General features: G+C 48.5%; 1 protein-coding gene across 1 annotated transcript in view; it reads right to left on the bottom strand.

Moving 5' to 3' along the window:
• Window positions 1–2,325: 2,325 nt before the first annotated feature.
• The window catches only part of LOC119397273 (intraflagellar transport protein 88 homolog), a 128,903-nt gene continuing 107,685 nt past the window's right edge, over window positions 2,326–23,543 (bottom strand). Inside the window, 2 exon segments of the mRNA XM_049416510.1 lie at window positions 2,326–2,529; window positions 22,346–22,471. Coding sequence (XP_049272467.1) covers window positions 2,405–2,529; window positions 22,346–22,471 — 251 coding nt within the window. The 3' untranslated portion in view covers window positions 2,326–2,404.

The following is a 23,543-nucleotide window of genomic DNA, read 5'->3' as shown; positions in this document are numbered from 1 at the left end:
TATCTTGTATCTGTATTTCAAATACATCTTGCCCGAGTATCTTGTATCGTATCGCGATACAATTTCAAAGTATCTTTGCCCAGCCCTGGATGAGGAAGAGTTGGAGGATGACAGCGAAATTCTCGGCTTCTCTCGAGCAATCGACTCGGGGCAGTCTGGCTTTTCTATTCCCCGACTGGGTAGATGTAGAGCGCTCAGAGCGCGAGTAAGTGCGTCCCGACGACCAATTGGACTTCATGTATGAATTCGGCCGCGACTCTGAGAACGTCTGAGCCCCGACACTATAAGAAACAAGCCGTACGCCGGCGACCAGATGATCTCGTCAGATAAAGCTTTCCTTTGCCTTCTGACGAAATTTCCGAAGTATGAGGCATTTTGAGACATTGCGCAGTTAATTTAGAAACCACGTCTTTTTGTGCTGCTCGCGTCATTGTCTCAGATGTTTACCTTACGTACTATGTATTGCACGTCGCGAATGTTTTGTTGCATTGTTGTATTTTTTTTGTAGCTGGTGTTGCTTGCGGAGTACATGTGTGTATGAAATTTATGGTTACGATTAAATGAGATGTATTGTAAATAAGGAAAGCTCGTTGCCTCTTTTCCTTCCCGGCCCCAGCACGAGCCCCTTTTGACTAGATGGATGTCGAGATGTGTGGCCAAGATGGGGTGAATAAGCGTAGTGGTGGTATATTCGCCAGTTGAGAGAGGAATCGTATAAGGGACGGAGTGGCCTCCCCGCTTTGGCGGTTGGTAGCCGGAGACATCTCAGTACACGTCTTTCTGCACAGATGAAGCTACCTGTCGAATTCAAGGGGGCGACATGCGCGTAGGAACACAATTATATGGTGCACTCTGTCATGATTGGCTCAGGACGCCCGCACCTTCCAGACCACTGTCAACAGCTTTTGAAGTGGATTAGAGAATTATGTTGCGGCCATGTATTCTGAACGACGGACCCAGATTCGAAGACCTTGCACCCAGGTGAAAGCCAATATAAGCGTGCCGTGGTGAGAAAGCAGTGAATCAGTCAGTCAGAGAGAAAGTCATACAGCGGCGCCGTGTAGAGCCATGTAAACCACCTGTATGGGTTAGAGAAATCCGCGACTTGCGCTACAGCCACCGTGACCCTACGTCCGTCCATGCAGCTGGAGCAGGTGTCATCGAGGAGCGCCTCAAGAGTACGTTGTGGATTACTGGCTGTGAAGAAGCACTGATCAGCAAGAAATTAGACCTCTTGAACACCTCCTAACACGTGTGCTTGTATTCTTAGCACGACCCGATTGCTGTTTCCCAGATTTGATAACACCGATATGCGATTTATTATGACCCAACCAGCCACGTGTGGATATATATGAAGTTTTCCTAACTGCCTGAATTACGAATGTACGTTTCTTGTATTCTGTCAACTCTGGGCTCTGACTCGGTCTTTGGACCCCAACCGGCTTTCCCTGGCGCATCGAATGACGTACTCTTAAAGGCTCTTCAGTCCTTGCAGCCAGCCCAGCGACTGCATCCAATTCACGTGGTGTGGCACCCAGTCTCTCAGTAAGTGCGACTCCTGATAAACGGAACCATACTACTTCATTCTTGGGGCTCCGTTTAAAAATTGACCACTGTACTTTAAATCAGGAGTGACGTAGAAAAAGCATGATAAAGCATGAGTAGCGGCTCAATAAAACACATTTCATGAGTAGAAAAGCGCATTTTTATTTTCGTGCAGTCTCTTTAGCCACTTTGCTATAAAGGCTGCACGTTTTAAAAGGTCACCTGAAAAGCGCACAAAAAGCAAAACTATTCTACAGCCAGCACGTACCTCCTGTTTATCGACGTCCGTCGACTCTACAACTATTTGAACTAATGTTTTGAAAATCTGACGAGATCTAGAAATTTCGCATTGTTACAAACATCAGGAATGTAAAAAAAAGTCCCTCTTTAAATAGATACTTCTTCATTGGATCATGCTCTCGATGTTCTCACAAAAGACGTCACGTTAAAAGATCACGTGCTACTTGACAGCCGCTGGCAAAGAAAGAGTGTTCCGCACTCGCGGTCATGGCTAAGAGCGGCCCCGACTAAAACTCGGACGTTTGCATGCTAATAAATGCCGATAAAATGGACGAGAGAACGACCGCCGCCATAGCACAATCGGTAGAAGGTCGGGCTCGTTATCGGAAGGTTGCAGGTTCGGTCTCTGCCGACGGCAAGTTGCCTTTTCGTCCACTTTACATTCTTCACATCTATATAAAAATTACTAAATACACTCAAACAGACAGTATAATTAACGTCCCCTTTACCTACCGTGGCTTAATTATATGTTGGTTTTTATTAGGGTGTATCAAACAGAGAAACGAGTCCTCAGAATTCCCATTTTTCATTCACCCTTTGTAAGCAATTCTACATCAGTTCATTCGGGCAGCATGTCGTCGCCGAGTTCCTCGTTGTCAAAGTCATCCTCTACTTGGTTCCTTGTCCTCGCTGCTGTGCGGGGTCTCTCCTCCAAGGGGCCAAGGGGGTCTTCATACGAGGCGTCTGCAATAATTCATCGGTTGTTCGATTGTGCTTGATTGCACGAACAAAGAACGTTTGTTTCTGAGATTGCATAACAGAAGGTACAATAGTGAAAGAGAGAAAGAACGTGGCTACCGACTACTCGATCGCCTTTGTTCTTTGCAGTCAACTACGCTATTTTGTAGCTAATGATGATAACAGGGGGGATTGAGGAAACGGGAAGTGGGAGTTCGCGTAACATGAATTTATCCCACACCACTAGCTTTTCTAACTTTGTTATCCCGAATTTTTACTTGCGGCTTCTAATCTGCTTTTTGCTTTCCCTATCAGGTAACCAGTGATTTGCTCCGATGTACCACTATCAATTAAGTCGGTTAAGGTATCACCAACCACATCTTCCGCTCACTGCCTATTCCTCTACCCCGCCGTTCATTTTTATTTAACCCTCAACAAGGATACCTCCCTTACCGCTCTCTTAGCGTTCTGTTAATCACCGTTCAAGTAGGACCTAAGCTTCTTGTTTAGGGGCGAAGCTCCTTAAGGCGGCACCCGTTCGTCCCTCGTAGTCGTCGTGGTCGTAGTAGTGAGTAACAAGTCTTACGCTTTGACCTCCAAGGTGGTGCCGGTGGGAGATTTCTCCTGTGCGTTGTTGAACAATAAAAAATTCGCAGCGTGCGCGTTAACTAAAAGCCGAATTCTTCTGTCTCTCATTCCCCATTAGCAGCCATTGGCATGTTCCAGTAGGAAACGTTAGTAGAAGTAGAAGTGTAAGTGTTAGCTAAAAGCCGACTTCTTCTGTCTCTCATTGCCATTAGCAGCCATTGTTTACCTCCAAGGTAGTGCCTGGTGAGATTTCTCCTGTGCGTGATTAAACAATAAAAATTTTGTTCAAAACGCCGTTGATTGATGAAATAAACAAACGAAAGACGCCAGATGTTTTGTAAAAGCAGAACGAAAGAACGCCAGATGTTTTTCTTAAAGTATAGTAGTAGTAGTTATATGTAGCCACCTCGCCCGATCGTCAACGGGCGAGGTGGACCGGCAACGGCGCGAGGACCCTGCCGTACGAGAGTTAAATCACACTAAAAGACATACTTTGCGGGCGATACACTCTAGTGAGCTTTCAACTTTTCGTCTTAATGTACATGATAAAGAAATTATTTCTACGAAAAACGCAAGGCACACCTTGAGCAATATGTTTGGTTTTGGGACGCTAAATGGAACCATGAGGCGATGCGAAGCCGGAGCACTTGCACGATCGCGTTCCGTTGGCTTTCGTTGGGTATGCTACCGACCTCGCGCCGTGGAACGCGCGTCCTGTCTTCCCTCTAGCCTTGCCTTTAATTCGCACAGGGCGAGCGGGGAATGCGGTCGCTTGCTTGCTTGCTTGATCCTCTTCTAGTGGCTCTTACCCACAAAGGGGGATTGGCCATGAAACCGGCGGTAAACATTACATGGAAATTTAAAATTTAGGCAAAAGTAATTGAATTAATCGGACTACAAGCGAGTATTGAAAATAAAATAAGAATCTTTGGGTTATGTGCCAATAGAATGAGAAAAGAACCTTAATATCGAAAATAATCAATTAGAGAAAAGAATTATAAAATACCAAATTGCAATAGGAAATAACTTAATAAGGAACTCTTCTTGTGTCTCGAAGAAATTCGCAGACAGCTATGCAAACGCTCTTGGCGCTTTTCGCTCGGGAGCGGACTTCTTCCTTGCATTTCACCGATCACAAGTGATAATGAAGGGACCACGTAAACCAACAGTACAATAAAAGTTTGATGTTTAATATATACACGATGTTTCACACTCTTTATATTATGTACTGGGCGCATTTCACGGAAGAGTTTCACGGTTTACAGATGATTCCCTCCGTAGCTTCGCCCCACTCATCATCATTCACCCCGTGGATATGCTGTGATTTTTTTGTTCTTTGTGGCGCTAAAGCTACCGCTAGACAGTCTTCTTTTGCGAGCTGCAGTGCGGGCTATAGACTCCACAACCTCCACTTCGGTCTTGCAAAACATGTAATTAAAACTAAACCATCCCAATACTTGCACACACCATGATCGTTCCCTAGCATTGTTTTCACTAACATCTATTCACAGGAAAATTACAGAGATATCAAGAGGAAACAATTTTACACTTCTATAGCGGGCGCATTTGCTTGTGACGAGACAAAACAGCTATACGAAGCATAATAAAACCAAAACTTAAATAGTATCACATTCGCTTTGCTAGTGCCTTCGTCAGACTTGCTCGTACTTTTCCGGAGAAGGAAAACTTGTGAATTTTAGCAGAATACTTCGAGATGTGCGTAGCATCTTCTTGAATATCCATAAGGAATGTACAAAGAGAAAAATACCAAGCGTGTCCTGGAGAGCGGACACATAAGCTATCCGGCCTGCTTTAAATCCCACTGACGCGGGATTTTACTACATCGTGCACTGCGTAACATTTATGGATTGTAGGGGCCACTATTTTTACAGGAGTCTGCTGTTATGGTGGAACGAACCACGATGATAGCATACGGCTATTGTTTATGGTGTGATTGCCGTTTGTGTTCGCTCGCCATCATTTGTGAAGTTACTAAACGCGCTTCTCCTTTTAAAACAGGGGGAAACTAGTGTCATCATTATGCATGCTTACTCTAAATTAGGCTTAGCATAAGAGAAGGCCGTGCTAGTTGGTAGGTAATCATGTTGAAAAGACAGGGCGTACAAACAGGGACACAAGAGCGAAGTGAAGACAATCTTGTGTTTCTCTTTGCTCACCCTATCTTTTTAAGATAATCTATAAATAAACCACTGCCTACTATACTAATGGCCCACCCAGCAAGCAGAACGTCAGGATGCATGTGCTAGCTCTTCTTTCTGCTGTTACGAACTCTCTGGCGCTTAAATTACCCCTTCGCACAGCTGCTTCATATTCTTTTGGGAGCCACGTATACAGTAACGCCACTCTAACGCCGCGCTACTCCTGTCGCCAATATTCGCGCCGGCAAGCGCCAGTATACAGGCAAGCAAAAGTGATTTAACTGAGTAAAATTTTCCGTAGCAGTGCACTACAGTGTCCAGTGACGCACCTGCGAGGAAAACTGATCAGGGAACTTATTAGACAGGTGTCTGTAATGAATTTGATTCGACCCGCCATGGTGGTCTAGTGGTTATGGCCCTCGACTGTTGACCCGAAGGTCGCAGGATCGAATCCCGGCCGCAGCGGCTGCATTTTCGATGGAGGCGAAAACGTTTGAGGCCCGTGTACTTAGATTTAGGTACACGTTAAAGAACCCCAGGTGGTCGAAATTTCGGGAGCCCTCCACTACGGCGTCCCTCAAATCATATGGTGGTTCTGGGACGTTAAACCCCAGATATTATTATTAATGAATTTGATTCTTCAGCATGCCACCTGCTGCAGCAGACAACACAAGCAAACGGCAGCATGCTGAAGAATGTCAATTAAGCTGACCGCAATGCCACTGTACATGCGACTCGGGAAAAAATTTTTGTCTTGCCTTAGCTCCACAATATTAGTAACAATCTCAAAGAAACTGGAAAATGTGTCGGTGTTGATATTGCGCTATCTGCTCCGTTGAAGCTGTCGAGTTTGTGCGCTAGAGTAAACCCGGTTGTGAGCAAGCCACGCGGGTGCGACAAGAAACACCGCGAACCGTTGGTTCCTTGTGCAGAGGGTGTAGTTTATTCCATTCTTCCACATGTGACAAAGATTATGTTGGCCATACAAGAAGTTCCATGAACGATCACTTACCACAGCACAGTTACAACATAGAAAAACTATATATATATATATATATATATATATATATATATATATATATATATATATATATATATATATCGTTTCATGATCGTTTCATGACCATGCGATCACGCCGGCAAGGTGCAACTGAAGACGTCGCAACTTACATCTACGACAAGCTGTCCCTTTTACAAGCTTGCGGCATACTCTGGACCTCCTCAGCAGCCAGGCAGTACGTCATCGACGGGATCCTTGACTCGACGCACGCGGCCGTCTTGTCCGCCACCACCCACCGACCCCGACATCCCTGCGTCCACTACACTCCGAAGTGGCCGAGTACTCACGGACTTGCCACCGACCACGGACGGCGTCCAGGCCTCCACGGCGGCTCCGCGTCATGATTGCGGCGAAGCGATTTCCCAAGCCTTCTCGATGTTCGCTCAAGAGCTCAAGACATCCGGCTTTGGGTGCGCCCCACATGGATCGTTCACTGAGAACGAAATTCCATGTTTTCATGGGTTTAAAGATGACCCCGCGAGATGGGTAAGCGTCGTAAACTCGGTTGCTCTTAAACACTCTTGGAGTGACACAATCAAGAAATCCGTCGCCGAAGGACGTCTGCGAGGATCCGCCCAAGCATGGCATCGATTCGAAGGCAGCGCTTACACTACCTGGCCGACATGGAGCGCGGCCCTGACGTCCGCGTTTGAGCCGCTTCCGAGCGCTTATGACGATCGTTTCATGACCATGCGATCACGCCGGCAAGGTGCAACTGAAGACGTCGCAACTTACATCTACGACAAGCTGTCCCTTTTACAAGCTTGCGGCATACTCTGGACCTCCTCAGCAGCCAGGCAGTACGTCATCGACGGGATCCTTGACTCGACGCACGCGGCCGTCTTGTCCGCCACCACCCACCCAGCCGACATCCCCACTTTTGTACGCCAGGCAGTGGAGTTGCAGGACACATCTCATCGGCGTGCGGCTACAGTTTCCCCTAAGGAGCCGGGTCCACCGAGACGTGGATGCTATACGTGTGGGCGCTTCGGGCATGGGTATAAAAACTGCCCACAAAGTCAGCCTCAAGCCATACAATATCAAGCACGTCCACTTCCAACCCTCATGGTCACCGTCGACGGCATTGGAGAACTGACGGCTCTCGTCGATACCGGAGCACAGCGTACGGCATTGCTTCGACGCCACGCCCCAGGAGATCTCCAGCCTTGGACTGAGCCACCGCTGCGGGGCCTCGGTGGTGATGTACTACCGGTCGGTGCCATAAACCTGCAGATCAACACCGAGGCCGGCCACAAGTTCTTGTCCTCGGTGCCCGTGTTCGAAGACTTGCCCGCAGACATAGTCTTGGGTGCCGACTACCTTCTCTCCGGGGATGTGCGCCTCACTGTGGAAGGAAGTAGCGTCAGCCTCCGTCCCGTAGCCCCAAGTACGCCTCCGGCTCAACCAGGTGAGCTGACAACACCACTTACACTCCCCGCTATACTCGAGAGGCACGCGTCGCTCTTCGCTGATACTACTGATCAGCTCCCCGGTACTAGCGTGCTAGAGCACCATATTACAACCGACAACCATCCGCCGGTGTCCATACCGTTACGTAGATACGCCGAACGAGAGCGGACTGTAATCGACCAGCAGGTGCAAGAAATGCTAGCCGCTAACATCATCAGGCCGTCTGCTAGCCCGTGGGCAGCACCTGTTGTCCTAGTCCGTAAAAAGGACGGCAATCTCCGATTCTGTGTCGACTACCGAGAGTTGAACAAACACACCATACCAGACTCGTACCCACTGCCACGAATTGACGATACTATTGACGCCGTACGAAATGCCAGGTTCTTTTCATCACTAGACCTGAAAGCAGGGTATTGGCAGATAAACGTGGCTGAAGGAGATAAGTTTAAGACGGCCTTCCGGACTCCATCTGGCTTGTACGAATTTAACCGGATGCCTTTCGGTCTGCGAACTGCCCCAAGCACGTTTCAGCGTGCCATGAACACGGTGTTGGGCACGTTGATAGACCACGCCTGTGTTGTTTACCTCGACGACATTCTAGTCATCGGGGAAACAGAAAAACAACATCTACAGCATCTCGACACAGTACTGCAGAGGTTGCATAACACCGGCTTTCGACTTAACCGCGAGAAGTGCCAGTTCGGGTTGACGACGATATCATATCTCGGTTATCAGATATCTCGTAATGGCGTGCGACCCTTGCCTGAACGCATAGACGCCGTAGCCAAGTACCCTGCACCAACATCTATTAAACAGCTCCAGGTATTCCTCGGAATGGCGTCATACTTGCGCAAGTTCGTGCCGAGCTTTGCGTCAACCGCTGCTCCACTCACGGACTTACTGAAGAAAGGCGCTCAATTTCAATGGGGTCCTTCGCAGGATAACGCCTTCCAAACCCTCAAACACCAGCTTACGCATAGCCCAGTGCTCTGCCACTTTAATGAAGATTGGGTGACAGAAGTGCATACTGATGCGAGTCAGATTGGCCTAGGGGCAGTTTTGCTTCAACGTGACACAAGTGGGCGCGGGCACGTCATCTCCTACGCCAGTCGTAAACTCTCGGACGCGGAACGTCATTATCATTCAAATGAACTGGAGTGTTTGGCCGTAGTGTGGAGTGTGGATGAAAAGTTCCGCCATTACTTGTTTGGCCGACACTTCACGGTGGTAACAGACAACTCCGCGATCGCATGGATGTTCCAGAAGCGGCACCTCAAACACAAGTTTGCCCGATGGATTGTTCGGCTGCAGGACTACACGTACGACATCCGTCACCGTGCTGGCGCACAAAATCAGCTGGCGGACGCTTTGTCACGAAATCCCATCGAGGAATCCTCCCCACGGAATCCAGAAAGCTGGATCATGTTTTCCCAACAGGACGTGACGAAGGCCCAACGCGGCGATGAAGGTCTCGTATCCGTTATAGACTCCATTGAGGATACAGGACACAATGCCAAGTTTGTCTTACGTGATGGTACGTTGTATCGTCGTCACTGGGCCGATAAGATTGACGAGCGTCATCTCCTGGTTATTCCTGGCTCCTTACGATCGAGCATATTACGTGCCATTCATGACAGCCCCGAAGGAGGCCATGTCGGCTATCGAGCCACCTTACGCAAGGCACAAGAACGATTTTGGTGGCCGAAAATGTATAAAAGTGTGCGTTCGTATGTTGCCAGTTGCGAGGTGTGTCAACAACACAAACGACGTTCCGGAGGCCAACATGGATTTCTTACACCGATTAAGCCTCCGGAGACAATTTTCCACACGTTGGGCATAGACCACATCGGGCCTCTTCCAATGACGGCAGCGGGTAATCGTTATATTATACTCGCTGTGGATCACTTGTCAAAGTTTGTAGAGGTCGCGGCCGTGCCTTCGCTTGCTGCTAGCTACGTCATCCGATTCTTGAGAGAGCGCTTCGAATGGCGACACGGTCTTCCTAACAAGTTGATTTCCGACCGGTCGACCACTTTCCGCAGTCGCGAGCTCCGCAATTACCTACAGCAAGTAGGAGTTGAGCATCACTTCGCGTCGGCATACCATCCACAGGCGAACGGACTGACGGAAAGGTCGAACCAGACTATCCAGGATCGTCTCGCACCGTACTGTGAGAATCACAAACGAGGGGAAGCTGACTGGGATGAACATCTTCAAGCGGCTGCATACGCAGTGAACACGGCGGCACACAGCTCTGCAGGAACTTGCCCCTACGAGATTGTCTACGGCCAGCTCCCGCAGCTGAATGCTACATTCGGTTTGGACACTCCCGTCAAAGTTGGGCGTTCGGTTGCACGCCAGACACTTTGTCGCGAAATCCGTATGGAGGCGCGCAGGAGGATTGCACAAGCTCAGCAGGCGCAAAAGCGCTACTACGACCGACGCCACCGCCCGGCGCCGAAATATAGTATAGGCGACGAGGTGTGGCTGCAGCGAGGTGCTCCATCGTCTTCAGACAAACTGCGTCCAAAGTACGAAGGCCCGTTCATTATTTCCGAGCGCTTAGGAGAGAACACGTGGCGAGTACGATCCACGCCTTCTGATGCGCGCACGGACAAGAGAAAGCGGAATAACTTTGCTGTGCATGTGTCGCGAATGAAGAACTGCGTCCGTCGACAAACGTGACGTTGTCTTATGCGCTTTTCTTGCAGGAATAGACCAGTTGCAGCGTGGCCGAGTGTAGTGACGAAGAGTGGCACAGAAGCTCGGGAACGAGGGCGAAGAAGAGAAGGACGAGGATGAAATAGAACAGCCTGCCCGCAGCAAGGGTGCTGTCTCTGTGTCGTTCTTCTACAATATATATATATATATATATATATATATATATATATATATATATATATATATATATATATATATATATATATATTGTATCGGTGCGCATCGGCGCCCGCTCTGTGCCAGTGAGAGTGAAGACGATGACGTTGGTGTTTTGCGCGCTCGGTCTTTTTTCTGTGCTGACGCTGTCTCGCATTCCTGACCCTTGTGCCAGGCGCCGTGCCGAACCGCTTTAGAAGAACCCGCCTGTTGCATTTGGTAGAGCTGCTGGGTAGTTCCCCTCCTCGTCCTGGAGCTCCGCAACCGCACTTTACCATCTGCCTCCGCAAGACCGAGGACACCGCTCCCTCTCCACCTACACCCACGTCGGTCATGTGTGCTGGGGTGTTTCGTCAACGTGACCCTCCGATGTTCAGCGGCACTGACGAAATGGATGTCGAAGACTGGCTTGTAGAGTTTGAGCGCGTGAGCGGTCCGAACAAATGGGATGAAAGTGGAAAGTTGACGCACGTCAGCTTTTACCTGACTGATGTGGCCAAGCTATGGTACTTCAACCATGAAGCCGATTTCACCACCTGGTCGGATTTCAAAGAGAAACTCACTTCGTTCTTCGGTAGGCCAGGCGTGCGAAAGCTTCGCGCCTAACACCGCCTGCGTGCCAGAGCCCAAAAATACGGTGAGACCCTCACAAGCTATATTGAGGATGTCATCGACCTCTGTAAGCGGGTGAATGTGTCAATGGCAGAATCTGACAAAATAAGACACATCCTGAAAGGCATAGATCACGGTGCGTTCCATATGCTAGTAGCCAAGTGCCCTCAGAGAGTAACGCAAGTCATTGAACTAAGCCAAAGCTCTGATGAGCTGCGTAAAGAGCGCCTTTCTACCCGTCGCGCCCGAATTCCCACAGCGGAACTCTCAGCCTTGGAAGCTAGAAGCACTGGTGCTGAATATTCCGCCTTGCTGCCACAAATTAAGCAGTACGTTCGTGAGGAAGTGCCTCGCCAGCTCTCCCTTGTGGCATGTGTCAACAAGAGCCCCACGGCACTGGATCACTCGCTCCGCCGTGTCATTCAGACTCAAGTTGCTGAGGCTCTCCCACCTCCTGTTCCAACAACGCAAGTTGCGGCGCCTCTCACTTACGCTGAAGCCGTTACCCATTCATATGCTCGACCGACGCCAGTACCATCCGGCTCAGTCACCAACTTCTACTCGTCACCACGCCCTGTCCGCCCGGTACGCCCTGTTCACGCACCACCCGTCTCGCCTCCCGGACCTTCTCACAACCCCTGGCGTACTCCAGACAACAGGCCCATCTGCTATGCCTGCGGTATTCCTGGCCATGTTGCACGCCACTGTCGTCGCCGCGGTCTGCATTCGCATGATGACGCCACCTACCTCGGCTACATGCCACAGCAACCAGCACGCCGTACCCCTGCTGACTCATCGGACACTTATTCGCACCGTGCCACTTTCGCCTCCCGTCGATCTCCTTCTCCCCGGCGCCGCTCCATTTGTCCCATGCTCCGCCGTTCCAACTGTGCTCAGGAGGAAAACTAAGAGCCGAAGTTCCTGAGGCAAGAACTGCGCCTCCGTCGAAAATTTCAAGGCCTCATCTTTCGCCCCCTAACGAAATCGCAGTTTTAGGGGCAAAGCTCCTTAAGGCGGCACCCGTTCGTCCCTCGTAGTCGTAGTAGTCTTAGTGCGTAACCAGTCGTAACGCTAGTACCAGATCTTGACCTCCAAGGTGGTGCCGGTGGGAGATTCTTCCTGTGCGTTGTTGAACAATAAAAAATTCGCAGCGTGCGCGTTAACTAAAAGCCGAATTCTTCTGTCTCTCATTCCCCATTAGCAGCCATTGGCATGTTCCAGTAGGAAACGTTAGTAGAAGTAGAAGTGTAAGTGTTAGCTAAAAGCCGACTTCTTTTGTGTCTCATTCCCATTAGCAGCCATTGTTTACCTCCAAGGTAGTGCCTGGTGAGATTTCTCCTGTGCGTGATTAAACAATAAAAATTTTGTTCAAAACGCCGTTGATTGATGAAATAAACCAACGAAAGACGCCAGATGTTTTGTAAAAGCAAAACGAAAGAACGCCAGATGTTTCTAAAGCAAAACGAAAAGACGCCAGCTGCTTAACGAAAGACGCCAGATGTTTTCTAAAGCAAGGGTTTTCTAAACAATGAAAATTCACAGCGTACATGTAAAATTAAAGTGAGCTGCAAGTCGTCATAACTCATCGAACCTTTAGTATAAACGCGCCCGATCTCACGTCGGTGATGATGTACTGGGCAGAATTCACGGAAGATTCACGGTTTACCGATGAACCTCCGCAGCTTCGCCCACTCATCATCATTCACTGCGTGGATATGCTGTGATTTTTTTTATAGACGGTGTCGCGACCAACGCTCTTGTTGACACAGGAGCTGCCGTTTGTGTTATCAGTGAACTATTATGCCGCAAGCTCAAGAAAGTGACGATACCGGTTTCTGACCTATTACGGACGGCGAGCTCACAGCACGTTAAGCCTTCGGCCGCGTGCACAGCACGTGTTTTCATCAACGACGCATTCTATATTGTCGAACTTGTTGTCCTCTCGCATGCGTCGCATGACGTCATCCTCGGCTGGGACTTCCTTTCCGCACACCATGCTGTCGTTGACTGCGCTCGTGCTCAACTCGCTCTGTCCCCTTTGGGTACCACTGTCCTGGACTCCCCAAACCCGTCGCCTAAATTGATCGTCGCTGCTGACGTCGTCATTTCTCCGTTCTCTGTCGCCTTAGTGTCCGTTTCCTGTGACTATGTCTGTGATTCCAGTGCCCTGTTTACACCGTCTGAAGACTGTGCGCGCCGACGAAACCTTGTACTCCCTTTTGCTGTCGTTACACTTGCGAATGGTGCCGGTGCAGTCTACGCGTGCAATCCATTCCCCTGCTCATCAACTCTGTTACAAGGCGAATGCATCGGTCGTCTGGACACTTTTGATGCCATCTTCCCGTTGGATGCACCCTACGTATGGCACCATTAACGATAAATGCCGTCACTGCCGCTACCGCACCCGCCTCACCTGACCAAGACGCCTTCTTGCGTAACATCGATAACGCGCTTACGCAAGCTTGGCGCACAAAGGTTGTTCAACTGCTTGAACGCTTTCGTGGTTCATTCGACGTCGGCCAATCATCATTGGGGCGCACGTCTGCGGTTGTTCATCGTATCGACACTGGTCACCATGCTCCACTGCGACAGCGTCCCTTCCGAATATCGCAAGCCGAACGTCGCGTTATTAGCGATCACGTAGATGATATGCTGCAACGCGGCGTGATTCAGGAATCCAACAGTCCCTGGGCTTCTCCTGTCGTGCTGGTGCGAAAAAAGGATGGTTCGATCAGATTTTGCGTTGACTACCGCCGGCTAAACAACATTACGAGAAAGGATGTTTATCCCCTACCACGAATCGACGATGCCCTGGATTGCCTTCAAAGAGCCGAATATTTTTCTTCTCTGGATCTGCGTTCAGGCTACTGGCAAGTGCCGATGGCTGAAGCCGACCGTCCAAAAACAGCTTTTGTCACCCCTGACGGTTTATACGAATTTAATGTAATGCCTTTCGGTCTTTGCAACGCGCCTGCAACCTTCGAGAGGATGATGTACACTATTCTCAGAGGACTCAAATGGCAGACTTTTTTATGCTACTTAGATGATATAGTGGTCTTTTCTGCAGATTTTCCATCTCATATCGCTCGCCTTGAACAAGTTCTCGAGTGCCTCACTACTGCTGGCTTGCAGTTAAACTTAAAGAAATGTCATTTTGGCGCCCGTCAGTTTACCATCCTAGGCCACATCGTCTCGAAAGAAGGAATTTCACCAGATCCTGCCAAACTTCGAGCGGTTGCCGAATACCCCAAGCCCAGCACTCTAAAGGAGCTCCGAAGCTTCATCGGCTTGTCTTCATATTTTCGGCGCTTCATCCGCAATTTCGCCTTCATTATTTCCCCCTTGACGAAGCTTCTCGCCGGCAGCACCGACCTCTCGGCATGGAATACCGATTGTGATGAGTCATTTACGACGCTCCGCCGACTTCTCACGTCCCCACCGATCCTGCGTCACTACGATCCCAACGCGCCTACAGAAATATACACGGACGCTAGTGGCGTCGGACTTGGCGCTGTACCCGCTCAACGCAAACACGGCTTTGGCGAGTATGTTGTAGCATATGCCAGCCGTACCCTCACAAATGCAGAGTCAAATTACTCCGTAACAGAAAAGGAGTGTCTGGCAATTGTTTGGGCAATCGGTAAATTTCGCACCTACCTTTACGGGCGTCACTTTGACGTTGTCACCGACCACCATGCCTTATGCTGGCTATCGTCCCTGAAAGACCCGACTGGACGCCTCGCTCGTTGGGCTTTACGCCTACAAGAGTATGACATACGTGTCATTTATCGCTCCGGGCGAAAACATTCGGACGCTGACGCCCTATCTCGATCGCCACTACCTTCTGACACTGCCTGCTCATCAGCTTCTACTTGTAATTCGTCATCTCTGACCATCACCGACATGCCGGCCGAACAGCGCAAAGATCCTTGGATCGCTTCCCTGGTCGCTTCCCTCCTTGACATTTTGTCTCACCATCCCCCTGACTCCGTCTCACGCACCCTTCGTCGTCAAGCCCAACACTTCGCCGTTCGTGAAAGCTTGCTGTATCGTCGCAATTACCTAACCGACGGCCGCAGGTGGCTCCTCGTTATTCCTCGTCATTTGCGTACGGACATTTGCAGCGCCTTGCACGACGACCCCCAATGCGGTCATGCTGGCACATTCAAGACGTACTCCCGTCTGCGCCTGAGGTACTACTGGCGTGGCATGTATCGATACGTTCGCTGGTATGTTCACTCATGCCCTGCGTGTCAATGCCGTAAGCTACGTACTCACAGCAGCGCTGGACCTCTACAACCATTGCCCTGCCCTGCCCGACCATTCGACCGCGTCTGAATCGATCTTTTCGGCCCACTCCCGGACACTCCTGACGGCAACCGCTGGATCATAGTCGCCATAGGCCACCTCACACGGTACGCCGAAACATCTGCGCTACCAGCTGCCACCGCGAAAGACGTCGCCTGGTTCCTTCTTCGTCACCTCATTCTGCGACATGGTGCACCACGTGAATTGCTAAGCGACCGTGACCGCGTCTTCCTCTCAAACGCAATTGAGGTTCTTCTAAAAAAATTCCACATTGTACACCGCACCGCTTCCGCATACCATCCTCAAACTAACGGCATGACGGAACGCTTCAATCGTACCCTTGCCGACATGCTTGCGATGTACGCGTCGGACGATCATACCAACTGGGACCGAGTACTCCCTTTCGTCACATATGCTTATAACTCTGCGGCCCAAACTACCACCGGCTTCTCTCCCTTCTTTCTCCTGTATGGACGTGAACCTTCATGCTACATGGACACCATTCTGCCCTACCAACCGGACATTTCTGAAGCCAAACCCATTTCTGAAGCTGCTGCTTGCGCAGAAGAATGCCGTCAACTGGCTCGTTCGTTTACTGCGCAAGACCAGTGTCGCCAGAAATCACGCCATGATGCTGCTGCGTCTAGTGCCCATTACTCCCCGGGAGCGCTGGTTTGGCTCTGGGTCCCGTCCACAATTCCAGGCCTCTCCACCAAACTCTTGTCAAGGTACGAAGGCCCTTACCGCATCCTGGAGCAGACATCTCCCGTGAACTACGTCGTCAAGCCGGTCGACTCAACGGCCGATCATCGCTGCCGCGGCCGCGAAACAGTTCACATAGCGCGACGTAGAAGACGCTACGACCCGCTGTTGCGTCTTCTCCCTAGGTCGCCAGGTTGGCTCCTTTTTGTGCGAGAAGAAATTGTACCGGTGCGCATCGGCGCCCGCTCTGTGCCAGCGAGAGTGAAGACGACGACGTTCGTGTGTTGCGCGCTCGGTCTGTTTTCTGTGCTGACGCTGTCTCGCATTCGTGACCCTTGTGCCAGGCGCCGTGCCGAACCTCTTCCGAAGAACCCGCCTGTTGCAATATATATATATATAACACTGACTTGTTAGCGCAGTGTCCCGTGTTTGTTGCTTTTGCCGCACTTGTGAGTCTTTGTTTATGTACTACCAACTAGCCCATCAGTCTGTCGTTCTGAGCACGTATACGTTTGGCATTGTATATTCTAGCGTTCTAGCTAGAATAAGCCCACGTAAGGTCAAGAATGAACTCAACTACTCGCTTTGGGCGGGCGGTATAGTCAGAACAATCGAAAACGCACGAGCACTGATTTTTGAGCAAGTTGGTTTTACATAGCAAGGACAGGACAGAGGGAGGTGATGACAACACATCATTACCTTTATCTGTCCTTCTTTGCGCGCGCTTAAATGTTCTGCATTCGAAAACACCCTGAAAAGCTTTCAATGCACTCTGGCGTGGCATGCGCCTAGTTATAGCACTTGTATGCGCTTTGGCCATTGAAATAGGCTTACAAAAAAAGTCGCAGTTTCGCCGCAGCGGCGAAGCAATGAATGCGATAGCAACGAATTGGAATGTAACGCGAAGAACAGAAAGCAGTTCGAAATTGTTAGCGCGTCGCTCAATCCCAAAGGACGCAAGAACACACACAGGACGAGCGCGAACTATCATACGTCACAGCTCGACACTTGAAGCGCTAAACTTGGCAAAAAACAGCGCAAAATTGAGACAGGACACAAGACGAAGAAGGCACGAGAACAGCGCTGTTCAAACATAAAGCAGGACGCACGAAACGAACGCACAGGTACACACAAGACGAGCGCGAACTAACAACTGTCACAGTTACTTATTTCTGTTTGAACAGCGCTCCTTTCACAAACGCGGCCGCTGCAGCGAGCGAAGTGACGTTCGTACGCTCTGTAACTTCAGCGTGGACATCGCGGGGACAGCACAAGACCTACAACCCCCCCCCCCTCCTCCCCATTCCTCGAGATAAGCGCGCGCGCAGGCAACCACGCCCTGTAGGGCAAAGAGCATCGGCATGGCAGGAGCGTGGTGACGACCTTTAAAGCGCGCCCTGCGCGCACTTCGCGCCATCTCGCTGGTGACCAAGAAAGTATGCTGAAGTAAATGGTGTGTATAAATAGCTCGCCGTTAGCATGATGAAAGACAGTATTTCTCATGGCCTAGCCGTCTAACGCCGCGGGCTGCGCAGCGAGAGGTCGCCCTTTTGGATTCCTCGCTTCGGAAAGTGTTTCTAAATTATTTTTATTTGTGGCTTTTATATATACCGTATTTACTCGAATCTAGGCCGGCCCCAATTCTAAGCCGACCCGCGAAACTTCGCAAGGCCAGAAAAAAAAACCTAATCATTGTACTCGAAACTAGGCCGACACCCCCCCCCCCCCCACTTTCGCACATCGTTTTTTCGAAAAAAAAACATCGGATTAGATTCGAATAAATACGGTATATACATACATTGTGGGAACCACACCCACCGGCAATCTCGAGATAACGCCACGTGCTGCGCAGTGCCGGTGCGCGTGGCCCAGCTGCGCGGTTTAAAAGGGGCAGCCTGCGCGCTGCCCAGGGGAGAGGTGCCTTGGCTGCCAGGAAGGACGTATGCTGCCACCTGCGCTGGCCGATAGCTGCTGCCGAAAATCATGGTCGCTGTCTCGTGTCTCTGGACCGGCCCCGCCGTATGCATCGTAGCGTTAAATAAATTATTGTTGTGAGTTGAAGCCTCCGTCGTCCTTGCTTTAACTACGGACGGGACGCAGCTACCCAAAACATATACAGGCCCTGACGGCGCCGACGGATGGCGACTGCAAAAAGCAGCCGACAGTGTCCATATAATTGCTATCGCAATAAAAAAACACGTATGCGCGTGTCGATGTGTACAGGCGCCCATTTTCTTTAACCTGAACGTCGACCGCCGAGTCCATAAGCGCCGTATTAAGGAGCATGCGGCAAAATGAACCAAGAATACGCGCGCGCGCACGCGCGCTATGCGCAGTCCGGGCAGCTGTCTTCTGCTAGGCTGTTCCGGGAACCGGACACCACTCTCGCTTCTTTTGAGCACCATTATCCATAAAGGTGGGTCATTTGATGAGCTCAACAATTACAGACCTATATCTGTACTCTCTATGTTCGCGAAAATGGCTGAACGAGTAATATATAAGAGGATTATGGGCTTTCTAAACGCAAACAATATAATAGCAAAAGACCAGTATGGATTTTACAAAAACAAATCTGCTGAGTCTGCTCTACTCAGCATCAAAGAATACATTCTAGACAACATTGAAAACAAGATCTATACATTAGGAATATTTCTGGATGTTAGAAAGGCATTCGACAGCATACAACACGATCTTCTTTTACGAAAACTTCCGTATTACGGCATTCGGGGTACCACAGCTCAACTAATACAAAGTTATCGTTCGTCTAGAAAACAATATGCCGTTGTAAATAATACACACTCTCAAGTTGAACACATTAAGTATGGTGTCCCCCAGGGATCGATTCTTGGACCTGTCCTATTCCTGCTGTTCATTAATGATATCGTAAATGTCGAGGGACACAAGAAAATAATATTGTACGCTGATGACACAAATGTATTTTAGGGGCGAAGCTCCTTATAGCGGCACCCATTCGTCCCTTGTAGCGTAGTATGTAACCAGTCTTACGCTTTGACCTGCAAGGTGGTGCCGGTGGGAGATTTTTCCTGTGCGTTGTTGAACAATAAAAAATTCGCAGCGTTAGGTAAAAGCCGACTTCTTCTGTCTCTCATTCCCATTAGCAGCCATTCTTTACCTCCAAGGTAGTGCCTGGTCAGATTTCTCCTGTGCGTGATTAAACAATAAAAATTTTGTTCAAAACGCCGTTGATTGATGAAATAAACCAACAAAAGACGCCAGATGTTTTGTAAAAGCAAAACGAAAGAACGCCAGATGTTTCTAAAGCAAAACGAAAAGACGCCAGCTGCTTAACGAAAGACGCCAGATGTTTTCTAAGCAATGGTTTTCTAAACAATGAAAATTCACAGCGTACATGTAAAATTAAAGTGCGCTGCAAGTCGTCATAACTCATCGAACCTTTAGTATAAACGCACCCGATCTCACGTCGGTGATGATGTACTGGGCAGAATTCACGGAAGATTCACGGTTTACCGATGAACCTCCGCAGCTTCGCCCACTCATCATCATTCACTCCGTGGATATGCTGTGATTTTTTTGCAGATTCAAACGTATGTGAGCTATATAAAGAAGCTAACGTTTGGATGGAAAAGCTAAATTTATGGTTAAACGCAAATAAACTTCAACTGAATATTGCTAAAACAAAGTACACGTTTTTCAAGCCTAAAGGAGTAACTCATATACCATGCACTCCAATTTACTTCCAGAGCACCGAGATTCAGCGCACAAAAACGATGAAATTTCTAGGAGTTCTATTCCAAGAACAACTTTCTTGGTCTCCATACATTGACGTGATAAAAAAAGATCTTTCCAGGAGAATCGGCATTTTAAATAGACTGAGATACTACGTCCCAACAAATGTCAAGCTACAAATTTACTACGCTCTAGTACATTCACGACTAACATACTGCTCCTTGGTGTGGCTCACAACGACTGCCACAAACCTTAATTCTCTGTTGATATTACAAAAGCGTGCTATACGTGCAATATCTAACACTCCCCTTTGCGAAAGCGCTCGACCATATTTTAAAATGTACAAAGTATTGCCTATAAAACTGTTATACAGACACAAGCTTTGTCTAGAGATATTACACCAGTATAGACTAAATACATCACTATTCTTGGATACACATTATGTGAAACAAACACCATACGAGCTGAGAAAGAGCTTAATATACAAATATAGATCACGAACGAACTATGGTGACCAACGATTAGCTTCACAAATTCCAGACATATTAAACAAACACCCAACTATACTACATTTACTGGAAGATAGAACTTCAGCTAGAGCATTTAAAAAAATAACAAAAGAGTTTCTAGTTGAACAAAGTGATGCTTTTCTTGATTTTTAAAATTTGTTATTCATTGATGTTTTGTATTCGATACACCTTGTTCATTATTGTCCCTTTGCCTGTTTGTTTGTTATACTCTAATTTGTCTTGTAGAGCAACTCGAAACCCTAGTCAAGAAGTTTCTTGCTAATTTATTTGATAAAAAACATGCATTAGTTTGTATTTGCCACCACTCGAATAAGGACTCTGTTTATATTTCTATGCTTTTAGTCATACTTCTGGTAGTTCTGTTCCACTATGGTACCCGTGTAAGATAACACGTGATGTTGTAATTTTCTGCGTACTGTACATACTGTATGTTTCTGCTTTGCTGCCAGGGTGGCACGCCCAAGTCAGGCATTTACTTAGCCTTTAGTCGTGTCCCCCAAGGCAATCTTGTTCAATTTTGCCTTGAATAAAGCAAACCAAACCAAACCAAAATTATCGTCATCATTTTTTTAGGGCGAAAGCCTTAGACGCCTCATCAAACACGAAAATTTACCAGCGTCCCGCGTCGCCGTCCACACGAGTCGTGCAAAAGCTCATCATCACGTGATGGCATCACCTTATGACGCCACCATGACGTCACAGATCCCCAAAATATGTGACGTCACTGCGACGTTACGTGATGTCGCATAGCTGCGCCATCACATACATCTCAGATTGGTCAACGGTGGGCCGAACACAGAGGCAGTGCAAAACCACATTATGTGCAGGAAGCTTTCGGAGGGTGGCATCGTAGGTGCAATACATCGACTGAGAAGAAAAAGAAGGTGGCTTTCGCCTTCCAGTCGTCCTAGATGTGTGCATAAAGGACCCTGTGGGTTCTTTTTTTTTTTTCTTTTCTGAACGCTGCCATCAACTTACAAAAAGTCAGGTGTTCGCGCGTCAGATAGATGGGATGTAATATACCCCCGCTAATTATACTACGCGCGTATCAGCATTTTTTTCAGCATTTCATGCGTCGCTCGAGCAGAAACTGTTTACTTTAAGAGCGCGGTCGCAATTGCTGGCGGCAGTCTGGCGCGCGCGCTGTCTAGGCAGGCATCAGAAGACGGCTCGTACACCCTTCTACGCGCTGCCTCTCAACGCGAAGAGACTCAGCGAAAACCGCTTCTCTCCCTGGAGCGCCCGTATTCTCTCACACCAGCGTTCTGTAAAGTTGCGCGAGATTAGATACAAAAGGTGTTAGCTGCCGACCTTACTTCGTAGAACATTACAATTTGTTGCTATCGCATTCGTAGCTTCGCCTTTGAGCTGAAACTGCGTTTTTTTTTTAGTTTCGTTCCGGTAGTTAAATAAGGGATCGCGTTGTCAATGCCTTTGCAGCCGTCTCTCATGCTGTGCGCTGCTTCAATACCAACTAGCCTATCAATATTATTTCTACCTGCCTTCGCAGTACTTTCCTTATTTTCCGCAAGTCCGCGCATTAAACAAATATCAACGGCGCCCTTGACGCCCGAGCTACTAGCGACAGGCACCGCCTACGGATGGCTAAGGCAAACAACCTAACATTTTCTCACACCGGCTGCTTTTGGTGTTGCCCGTTTCAGAGCAACGCCAATGTAAAATGCATTGCTGCAGAACATTTGACATCCTGCGAGCTTCTATCACCGCATATTGAGCTGATAAATCAATATACCAAATAGACGCTCCCTCTGTACCATTACAGCAGTGGTTATCAGAACGAAGACGAAAGTAACTGCTTCAAAAACGAGCCAATTAATTAACTAAATATGTCATATATTATTGCATACCTATATCCCTACGTGAAGCCTGGTACGTTTCTTCCGCTTCAACCAGTGGTATCTTGGCACGAGCTCTGCCGCTGGTAGTGGATGCTCGAGCTTTCGTCACCGCAGGCTCCGACTGGACGCTAGTACCTGGGGATGAAACCAAGGACAAAGCAGAGGAAGGGTCCAATAAGAGGACAGAGCTGGTGGCGGTGCCTGCCGGCTCTCCATGTCTAGCCTATTAAATGGAGGGTTTGCTTATTGGGATTTTACAGAATAGTCCGGCAGGTATATTAAGCGCTCTCTTTTCTTGTACATTCCAACAGTGTGCCGAAACCCCACTACTTCCACAAAACGTTGCGTGTGGCCAGGCGAAGGTACGCTCGACGACAAAGTATCAGATAAATATCAGTCAAAACATAAAATTCATCGCACAGCTAGCTATTACCTTCGCTTTTTACACGTCCGTGTTGATGGTTTTAAACATTTTAAAGCTGTAAAACGAGTAGAGTGTGTATATTGTTTCTTTTCCTCTAGGAGTATACGCAAACGAAATGCGTAAATTTAATCATTGCTTGTACGCTACTGCACTTGTTGTTCCCTATGAAATTTCCAGGACACTGTGGAGAGACGTATGTAATGTTAACAGAGACTGACATGCTCCGTTTTTCGAATATCAGCCACACCAGCAAAAGAGACGGTGTCAACTTCGCAAAAGTTGCCTTCTATTGTTGCGAACTTTATTAACTGTGCACAAACCCTGTTATTTGCCACGGCTCGCGTGGTATCTTTCCTGCCCCATGAAATTCCCTCAAAACACTAGAACACGGATATTCGTGTACCTAAATGATCGATTACGGCGTTCTTCTGTTCTTCATACTATACACCAGTATATGAAGCTAAGTAGCTTTTACTTGAGGACGCCATTAATGTTCTCGCATGCGTTCTCCGTTTTTTTATGAAGAAATCACAGGAGGATCAGGAGGCTACAACAGTTAAAGACAGCATCAATACGCTTGCCAAGGTAATACTATCAGGCGGTCGTGACGGTGAAGTACACAAACTCAGGCTGGTAAAGAGAGAGCTCTTTATAGGTCGGATATATGCTCAGAAAGAAGAAGTAACATTCACGAGAGAACGATAACGGAAAGTACGGTAGTCGATGGTAGAATAATGTGATCGTCGTCGTAGCGTATCATCTTTTGCACATGAATGGAAAAAA

The sequence above is a fragment of the Rhipicephalus sanguineus genome, chromosome 6 (assembly GCF_013339695.2).
Source record: "Rhipicephalus sanguineus isolate Rsan-2018 chromosome 6, BIME_Rsan_1.4, whole genome shotgun sequence".
Lineage (NCBI taxonomy): Eukaryota > Metazoa > Arthropoda > Arachnida > Ixodida > Ixodidae > Rhipicephalus > Rhipicephalus sanguineus.
The sequence above is the reverse complement of the archived record's forward strand: the minus strand, read 5'-3'. Positions and strand labels throughout refer to the sequence as shown.